Raw genomic sequence first — 10,780 nt, 5'->3', positions numbered from 1 at the left:
TAACCTTAACAAGGGATAACCCGGCTGGAGTACGGCTTGTATTTCAGCCAAGAGCATGCCTGGAAAGTTGATCACAGCCTTCTAAACTAATTTAGTTCGCCTTGTACAGTATTAATCGTAACTTTAACAATATATCATCGTTTCAATTCGGAAAACAGGAGGTTTATCAATAATGAAAATCTCAAGAAAAATCATACAAAAAGCCAGTGAAACCGTTACTTAACGTCCTAGGAAACTGACCAGTCATTTGTTCTGCCAGAGTTTAATCCAAAGAACTAGGTCTCTAGTTTGTGAAGGGACGAAACAAGGTAATCTATTCCGTTTCGCAGTAGCCAACGTTTTATGTTAATTTAAAAAATTCAGTTCTTCGTTGGACTGAACCGTCGAGACGGTGTCTAGTTGTATAATACTTGATAAGTCAGCCTCTTGTTAGTAAGTCTACACTCATAACTTTTATGTTATGTGTTAAACTTTTCACAATTTACCTAACAATAAACCGACCTTGTTAACATGTGGCTTGTTTACTACCATTCAACCAAGAAAATCTCTAGCTCGGCTTAACTTGGAATCTTGCCATAGACTGGAGATCGGTACCCTTTGAAGAATCATGACAACGCTATCGTTCTAAAAGTTGGCTAACTGCAAACTTCTGGCCGAGTGTGAAATCTTTAGAACATTAAATATTGTGACATTTTCCATCACTTTCGCTTCAACCTTTCAAAAGGTCGGTTCCATTCAAAGTCTTAATTTCCATTTCGCTTGTATTCACCACCAGTCATCAGTGACTAAGAAACCTGCAGCCGCTGTCAAAACCTTTGTTTCGATTTGTTCATTATAGCTCTTACGAATGCTGTTTCAAATTAGTTGAATGGATTATAGCGGTTCGGCAGTCTTCTCTTTAGACACAGCTTGGCTATTAGTTATACTGCTTCGCTCTAAAATGCAAGGCTCTGGAGATACTAATGCACTTCACGGTTTGAAATAAAGTTATATGGCACATTTTATGTGTTTTACATCCTTCATCTCTTTCCAGTTTTAAATACACTGTCCGACCCGCTTTTATCAGCCTTCAACGGTTTCTGTTTCAGGTCTATTAGTGGTTTGTTTTACATGGGCCAAGCGAAAACTGTGGAATTCATTAGAATCTGAACCAATTTTTTTTTCAAGTGGACATTCTTTTGCAACTGTATCTTTAATGAAAAAAAATAAAAATAAAAAATGTGACTAGTAAATAAACATCTTAGAAAATGGCTGTTAAGATTTTGAACAATGGTTTGTTTATAACCTATTTCCTCGCTTCACCAAACCAGTTTTTGAGTGCGGAAGTTTAAGCAAGTGCTCTGACCAAAATTTCGAGCATTTTCTAGGTGAACATAAATTTCATTTCTTAAATTTAGGTTAAATTCGTTCGAGTTCTTATGATGTTCGTCAACAAAAGCGCATTTTAGCGACGGTAATTTTAAAGAAGTTCATTTGTTCGGAGTCTCTTGAAGGTTATAACAAGAAGATGCATTGCCTTAATGTGCAAATCGAGCAAAGAATTGCGTCAATGTTAAAGAAGCAATTTTTCAGGTATAAGTCTAAGACCAAATTTCAACGAACAAGCATCTGGCGAATTCTGAGGTCTCTCGGCCATCATTTTCCTATCCTGTCGAAGCAGACGACTTTCAAATTCTTGCTTTATAGAAGAGGAACGCTGGAGGTTTTGCAGTTATACGTACCCTTTCTTCTCTTTGGAGGATCCTGGACTAAGTTTAAAATTATTCGCATTTAAGATATTATGCGTTTTTTTCATTTCAACAATAAAACCGTCGAAATTTTTATTATGACCCATTCAATTTTTTTACCGCTATTTCAAAGTTATCTCCTGAGGACATTCAGGAGAACAATGCCATTCAATTTTCTTGTTTGCATGAACAGAGAAAGAGAGCATATGCCGCATTCGCCCACTTGGCTAGTCGAAAGTCGAGCCAGGGGTTAAGAATGTTTTTCAAAGATAAAAGGATTCTGAGAACTTAATATTGCCGAAGGGATTAAAGTGACAAGACAGTAAGACTGAAATGCGCCTGTAGTTGTAGACAGGAATGACGGAACGCTTTAGAAACTTATTAGTGGCCAAAGCAGATTGTCACATTATAGCTAATTGTATAGCAAGATGGACTAGTAAATAATTCAATTCGACAAGGGAAGAATAAAATCTACCTAATATATTGACCCAATTTCTTACCAAGACATTGTACTCGATTTTGTGGGAAAGTTTCGTGGGAAAAACAGGTAATTTGCAATTCCGTGTTTTCTTCAGTCTAGGCGAAAATACACTATTGTTGGCAATTTGTCTCCCGCCATCTGTTCGGGTTGTTGATTGTGTAAATTCTTTACAGTGCAGCGAGCAAGAGGTTACAAGATTTTCAGAGTACGACGTGAAGGAATGGATAACTTGTAATACATTGCAGAGGGATTAATCCTGGAGCTCTGTGTCTCGGAAAATTTTCGCTCAGAATTTGCCAAATCGAAGGGGTCTTTTCCTCTTCCCTTGACAGAAAGTGTACGATGGCGACAAAAGACAATCTCAAAATTACTTAAACGAAATTGTCTTTGGGTGAAATACTCTCAGTCATGGTAGACCGTGGGTTGCTTATCATTTTGAATTCAATTCTAAACATTCTTATTCAAGGCAATGAAACAAAGCACTATATGGTGACCGATTCTGACAGGTTACCCTTTGTGTTATCAACGGTCTTTTGTCCTCGGTTGCCATGTAGAATTGAACACGTTCTCTAAGATAACAAAGTGTGGATATTTTGTCGCTTTACAATGACAAAGTTAGTTTACACTTAATTGTGAAATGACACGACTTTTTTAAGTAACCTATAGTACAAGCTAAAACCGCTCTGTTTGATAAACTTCCAGTTGTTACAAGGTAAATTCGTCCTGATCTTAGTCAAATTGATCGATGGAGCTACCCGTACTTCACGGCATCAAAATAAAAACGACTCAATCAACCACGCTGTCGCCTTTAAGGAAATCCACAAATTCAATTGGTATATTATTTTTATTGTATTGATAAACACTATTTTGATAGCTCTATAAACTGTACAACTAGGTCAAACTTATATCGGATAATTTGATTACAGGAAGATGGTTTACCTGGATCTTAGCTTAATTCCTTCGCAGCATAAATAGATGAACCGAGTCCTGCAGAAAGACATTGCAAAACATTGCAAATCTGCCTTAGAAGTACAAGAGTCTCTTCAATTGCTATTTAAAGTCCCCATGAGTATGCACTTGTGAAATGTTTTATCAAGTCGATATTCTCCACTTCTGAGTATCTGACGAGTTGTATCTATACACTTATGTACACATGAAGGAAAACGCGCTAAAATTGAAATCTTCTAAGTATGAATACCTTTAAATATCTCAAACAACAGTCAGTTCACACTAGTAGCCAACATCTGGTCTCATCATAACATAATCCATTGAGGATCGAGGCATCCCAGTTCTGCTATCGATTGGAGTTGGCGCGTGAACTATGGGCGATGAATCCGGCATAACACTCCGGTGATGAACCACATGTCCTACTGGCATAGAATGTGATACGGATGGATGGTGGCTTGAGTAAGCTATGGGCGGTCCGCACGAAATTTCTCTTCCAACAATCGGTAAATGCGTGGAACAAGGTCCTTTGATATCAGCCATGGTCTGCACTACAGGATAATGAGGCGCAAAATGGTACGGCGGAGGAGGTTCCGCCAATGTGCAATTTCCCGCGCAATTGCTAAAGATGGGGCCTGGCGTCATTAAATGTCCTGGAGGCATTGGGCTACACAGAGAAGAAGGCGGCGGATATCCCATTCCATTCACGTCGTGATAACCGTAAGGATTGATACTTTGTGTTTTCAACTTGGGTGTAGTTTTTGGCTTTCTTTTAGGCTGGTACTTGTACTCTGGGTGATCTTTCTTGTGTTGCTCCCTGAGTCGTTTTGCCTCCAAAACATACGGGTCTTTAGCTTCGGGTGAGAGAGCGTTCCATTCAAGCCCAAGGCGTTTGCTTATTTCTGAATTTAACATTCTAGGGCATTCCTCTGCGATACGCCGTCGCTCTTTCCGCGACCAAACCATATATGCGTTCATTGGCCGTTTTATGTGCTCATTGGGCTTTGTCATTCTGCTGATATCTTCAATTGCTACAGTTTCAAAAGTTGTTCTCGATGCGTCCTCACCGTGTGGAGTTGGCAGCTTATTTTGAGAGCGGTCACCCTGCGCAGGTCGTTTTTATACGTGATCCAAAGCCAGCCCTTCTTAGATGAGCCTGCTAGGAGCTAAAAGAAACCACGCTCTGAACAATAGACCGCCTGAATTGGATCCCTCAGAAGTGGTTTATTATAAGAACCTTGACGGGTATAAATTATTGATTGCCAAGAAGAATGGGTTACCCACATGAATTTAACGAGCAAGAGTTCGAAAGAACAATAGAAACTGGAGAATATTGATGAATAATTAACGTAGCACGATGTCTTGTAAGTTGAGTAAACGGAGAAAAAGACTGGTGGCGGGAACTCCCACGGATTCAGTGAATTCATTGCATGAAGGATTGTTATGGACGAGTGTTTCTTAATACACTCTACTAATTCATTCACAATGAACAAAACCGTGACTGAAAAATATCTTGTGTGGTGCACTATCTCATACTTGAATGGTCATAAAAATCAGGAGAAATAGTATAGTCTGTTAATAAAGAAACAAGTGGTTCTAACAACAAAACAGAGCCTAGGCGCCGAGGAGATGCGAGGTACTTAAAAAAGCACGCCGCTTTACGCGTTCTTATTTGCATTAGACGTTCATGTTTTGACGTGCTTTGAACTAATAACAAAAACAGTTTTGCACAGAAAGAAGTCGTGTTTACAGATATCCCACAGTGGCTTGAAAGGTTCAATCATCTAGTTTTTATTTACAACACAATGTCTTACATGAGGCAAATTTTAAATGTCCCTTCATTATTAGATGGTCGTTATCTTTGAATAAACTTGCCAAACCACACATACAAAATTTTTCTCGGATGACTAGAACATTTGGGCTGAGCATGAAGTTGGCCGTTAGCCACATGGGAGAAACTTAAGTGGTTAAAATATTTGTTTATAATGAAATTGTTCGGCCGCAACGCGGTGCTGTATCTCACGAGTGCTCTACAAAGACGTTGTTAAGATTGCACTCTTTGTTTCACTGATCCATTAAATTTGTCCCCATGTCGGCTGTCAAGCCTTTAATAAATTTTGTTTTAACCTCTTATTGTCACTTTACAAAATCGAAAGACAACGGGTGGTTTGCCTTCTTTTTGGTCGACTCTGTGTCACAGTCAATTTTAATTCAATTTTTCGAAAGTCTGCCGGTGGTGAATGGCTATATCTTGTTCACTGGGCTTTTCAAAGACTGCACGCACTGTATAAACACGAACCTAACTGTCATGTTGTACAGGTGTGTTTAAGGTTTATCTATTACACCATTGACATGAAGAGGTTTTACTTCATAGTAAAGATTTTAATGATTATCCAAATACTGTCCCTCACGAATGGCAAAACAAATTTTAAAAAGATTAGGCTAAAGTAACTTAGCATGTAGCACGCGAAGCAAACTTTTTAAAACCTAGTTGGGCACTTCATAAAATAAATGAAGTCAACTAACCGTGAATGCACCATAACAAGTTGATACCACGAGCTGGAATTACATCTTCATTGAAGGACGAGTTATGGAAATCACAGGAAAGAAACACGTGCCTGTTTTCCTTTTTACAGCTGTCTGCTTTTGATGCCATAAAATAACACACATAATCTACTCAGTGGGCAACACAATGTACGATGCCTTTATTTGTACTGCTTCAGTTCCCCAATGCGGTAGTTTCTCATTTTGCTCCACTGATTTTCTTGCAAATCTCCTATTAGAGATAATAGTTGTCACTGTTTCAGATCGATAACCCCCAAGACAAAGGAGTAGATAATTCGCTGTGTTTGCACGCTACAACATAAACATGGATATATTGGGCTTTAAACGGGCTTTTAAAAACCCTCCGTAAATGGCAGGTGTTGTCTTCATGTCCTTTTTGTTTTGAGTTCGCTCCAAATTTTAAACCGATTCAAACGAAACCAAGTTTACATTTTGAAAATGATAAGAATGGCTGAGTTAGAAAATATGGGAGGAGTGACTGTGTTTTTCACTGACCACAAATGTAAATATCTAAAAAAAATTATTTTAGCGCGTCAGCAACAAGATAGCGAAAAGGCATCGTTCGGGTTAACACGCGGTATCCCGTTGGAGGTTGTTATGAGACCCACGTTGCTAGCGCGCGTTGCACAGTGAAAACGGAATCTCTCATTACTTCGTTGAAGGCCTACTACAACGCGACTCAACCAGCTTCAGCGGGAAGAAATTTGACATATTAAAACATGGAAGTAAAACAACAGAGTCATTTGGTGTCTTGCAGGGGCGATCATATGTTCGCCAGCAGGGAGGGAAAAACATTTTGTTCTCCACTCGTGGCTTATTTAAACGCAATCAAGTTCTTTTGAAACATTATACGGACGCAACTCCTGTCATAAATCGCTCTTGTCGAGCTTTAAATTAATGTCATCGGTACAAGTGCAATGGAAAGACAGACAGCGCCATAAGTAAGGGCGATAACGACTGATGTAGAGATGCGACACGCGGGAAAATACTCAGGTATTGTCCTAGCAAAAGTTAATTGCATAATTGGAATTTAATTTGAGACACGTTTTCTGCAATTATTAATTTGCTGTGTTGATTATTTTCAATGGTTTTGTTTCGGCTAAGATTCTGGCTTACAAAATAAAGCGATGACCTTTAGTAAGATTGAAAGCTGCTCAGACAATAGAGAGAATCGCGGACTGCAAGGGCGATAATTCTCGGTAACTCTAGCATTGTTTAATTGTGCTGTTCAATGCGACCCAAAATCTCTACGCCATAAGAACTGATAATATAGGTTAATCCACTGTAGGGCAGCCAGTCAGAAAATTATCGTACAAGGAGTACAGAAATTTAGTGATGGCATTTTAACCAAAATTGTCGCTATGAAAAAGAAAGATTTCAACTCTTGCAGTAATGCAAAGTGAGTATACTTGAAGCTACGTTCCCTTTTATTTCGTACACCTTTGTCACTCAAGCTTTTTCAACAAAATTTTGTTTTAAATCGATATAGTTGCTTTATTCTTGACAGTCAATGACTTTGTGATTATATGAAAGAAAAACCTGAATCACCCGTGCGAATTTTGATGTAAACAAATGGTCACAAATCGTGAAAGAGTTTCACTTAAGTTGCACGTATGAAGAACACAGAGACACTCTTACGACGAATGAAAAAGTGACAATGGAAAAGATCAATAGCCTTTTGTCGAAATGCCGGAACATAGCCGTGAGGTTATTATGAATAAATAACAAATTTTCATGGCCGGAAACTAACCACCAGCTGGTTAATGGCAAGGCTACAGAACCGTTGAACGTTACACAAATTTCCTTCACTTAGAATGAGTGCGGTACTGACAAGTGAACCAAAACACCGGGCGATTTGTCCTTACGAAACGTCCTCGCTCAAAATTAAATTGTGATTAGTCAAAACAAATATTTTAGGTTATTGTTTTCATAGCAAGCACAGCGGAAAATTAGAACCTAAAAAGAGACCTGTTTGGCACTTGCAATAGCTTCGATATTAGGAGGTGGCACTGGTATGTGACACTGTTCGCGACATTTTCTAACGAATTACAGAATCGGTGATCTGATCTAAATTTTGCCAAAAAACCTCAGTTGCCAAAGACATAGACTGTTTACTGCAAAACACTTAACCCAAGCCAATTCGTAAGGTCCAATGATTGGGACGGCGGCAGAATAAAAAGAAGTTGTTTGTAAAATATTTAACATTAAGCGGAATTTTTGAAGTTAGCATATGAAAGTTCTGTTATCGATAACACAAAACAATAGACACGTCAATGACTAGGAAGACACAATTTTTAAAGCGCTTGTGTGTATCTCTTCTTTCGGTTAAATAGGTTTCAGTTTGCGTAGTTTAAAAGTATTTTTCATGTTATATATTAGAGAAGACAATGTCTATGGCATCATATGATTGCTTTTCTGGCGGACTGACAACTCTGGTTTAGAAAATATATTTTGTTCATTTATTGTCTTTATTCTCGCATTGTCTCTTTAATTTAAAAGTGAGTTTGAATCAATTTATTTTATTCGCATTGAAATCAGTTGTCCTGAAATTTCTGAGTATTACAGCGTTTGGGTCGATCACTATGTGGAGGCCAGAGCTTAAGAACCGGCTAAATAACAAGAGTCATTTCGTCTTGATTTGACTTACATTCCTCATTTTCACAAATGTCATCAAATGAATTGTTAGCGAATAGATTTAATGGCAGTCGTTCTTGAAATAGGAAAAAATTATAATAAAAAATCGTGGAACTGTTATTTTCCACTCGAATAATCGTTTATTAGTAAGCTGACTTTTTTACGGTTAACGGTTTGGGGCTTAATTCGGTTGTTCATGGGATAAATTCAAATTCACATCGGTTGAATTGCAGGTCAAAATTTTGTATATAATACCACAAAACGTTTGAGGATATCGTATGATAAAACCTTTTGTCTACCTCCGTGACATCGATTCAAAGGAACAGATACTTTGGGGGTAAGTTGTGCAATAATCCCACACAGGTATTTGCGAAGCACTTGTGTTTCCATTGTTATTTTTCAATCCGCTTGTCGAATACACTTAAGTTTTCAATGAACCTTTTCAGAACAAAAGAGAAAAGTGTAAGATAATCAATACTCGATATATGTGATCTCAAGAAACAGTGTTCTTGCCTGAGAAAATAAATTTTGCCAGAACCCACCTGGGATATATTGCCGATATCTGGCACATAAGAACAACAGTGGTAGAATAATGTTGGAGACAAAGCCAGTTACTACATCAGCCTTACTTAGTAAGTGAAATGAAAGAATAATGGGAAGACACAATGAAAAAGCAGACAAAAACAATTAAAAATAAATAAAACTGTATAGTAGACGACAGTTAAAACAGCGACCTCGGCTCAGTTGACTTTCAAGCATCGGAAATGTCACTTATATTTTGCAGTTTAAAGCAGTAAAAAATAAAACAATTTAACACTATAACTATATCTCAATTGTCTGTAAATCCAGCAAGATAAATCATGTTACAATAAGGACTATTTAAATAGTCTAAATTGCGGCAGTGCATGTCATTTCTTAGGGAAAATATAATACTTTTAAGAGGTGAATCAATCTAATTCGCTGTTCGAAGAGTTAAGAATTAATGATCGTTCTATGGTTTGTTCTTTTTGACTGCAGCAGTTTCACGAGGCATGAAAGGAAGTACTAAGGTACAAAGCCGTTGATTCTGATCATCGGAAATAGTAAAAAGTTGCGTAATTCGGTGAAAATATATCCTGACCAGCAATGATAAAGCGAACGACCACAGACTCCGACCAGTTTAGTTCAAAGCTATAAATTTGTTCCATCTGGAAAAAAAAAACTTAGCCTGCCCCAAGTCCTAATACCTATCACATTAGATAACCTATTATAAACGTGATGATGTTTAAGTGCATCTGCCTGCCAATAATGCAAAGAATTTGCTTAGGAATAGCTCCTGACTCATAAATGTCCAATTAAAACGACTCTTAGCCACCAGCTATAATAGTTCTCACACTGTTCAAGAACTAAGCTAACTGGGTGAAGTAACGGGAATTAAAGCAATAATACATCGCACGCCTGTATCTACAACAAAGAAAATTGTAAAATTTGAGTTCCTTTTTCGTTTGTACAAAACCAGAAGCTCTCGTCCACTAGCTTTATTTCCGCCCAAGACTACAACAGAAGTTGTGATCAAAGGCAGCTACGAGACAGACACCATGGCTCCATCACACCTGTCGTTTGTACCTTTAGTTGTGTTCATCCATCCAAGGCGATAATGACCAGGACATCAAAATAATATCACTTGGTCCAGCAGTTGTACCTTAAGTACTGTTATACAAGCTCCTCCTTGAAAGTGGCAATGAAAAGCTAACGATGTGACGAGTTAGAAAGAAAGGAATCTGGACATATATCCGATAAGTAGCTAGTTAAGGGAAGCGAGCTCCAGTAATTGCATCAATCACGTTGTCCTATGGCAATTTACGAATCCTAAAATTACTTCCATTAAGCCGAAATGATTGCCTGATTGAAGGATACTGTGTCATTTGTTTAAATCATATTTTCTCACTTTATGCCAAACAACGAGGACAATTTTTTTTTTGTGACAAAGGGATCGTGGATTTCAACCATTACCAATGAGAGGATAGGAATTGTACGATTCAAGCAGGCATTACATCAAATCAGTAGGTAACTTCCATCTACCGAGTAACATTACTTGAAGCAAAGGCAATTAATTTGATTGAAAGCTTTACTGTTTTGTTATTGATCCAACTGTCTTATTTTTCCAGCAGACGGATAAAACAATAAGGACAATTTCTTTGTGTTGAGGAGATTCATTTATAAATAATGAAACGATCATTGAGGGCTTGAATGCTTGTAGACGAAACGCAGAATATCAACATTTCCTAAAAACTGGACCATTGGATAATGCAATTCCAGAGCCACCTCAGTTTGATTGAGTTAAATTAGTGGCCATGGGATGCCAGCCATTCAACATGCTCGACAAATAGCGGCCGTTAAACAGCTTTCTGGGCCTTCTTGTAATCTTGGAATGAAATCTAACAACACT

The 10,780-nt window shown here is 37.9% G+C and overlaps 1 protein-coding gene across 1 annotated transcript; it reads right to left on the bottom strand.

Moving 5' to 3' along the window:
- Positions 1–3,033: 3,033 nt before the first annotated feature.
- On the bottom strand, positions 3,034–4,914 carry LOC146464787 (uncharacterized). Its single transcript, XM_085129313.1, has one exon. It carries the CDS (start codon positions 4,162–4,164, stop codon positions 3,439–3,441), a length of 726 nt encoding a protein of 241 aa, XP_084985439.1. The 5' UTR covers positions 4,165–4,914; the 3' UTR covers positions 3,034–3,438.
- Between the last annotated feature and the right edge of the window lie 5,866 nt (positions 4,915–10,780).

This window comes from Pavona decussata, unplaced genomic scaffold (assembly GCF_977016875.1).
Source record: "Pavona decussata unplaced genomic scaffold, jaPavDecu1.1 SCAFFOLD_161, whole genome shotgun sequence".
In the NCBI taxonomy this organism is placed as follows: Eukaryota; Metazoa; Cnidaria; class Anthozoa; order Scleractinia; family Agariciidae; genus Pavona; species Pavona decussata.
This window is presented reverse-complemented; position numbering and strand designations above follow the sequence as displayed.

Excerpts from the sequence above, each read along its gene's own strand:
- LOC146464787 (XM_085129313.1), bottom strand. The coding sequence starts at position 4,164 with ATGACAAAGCCCAATGAGCACATAAAACGGCCAATGAACGCATATATG.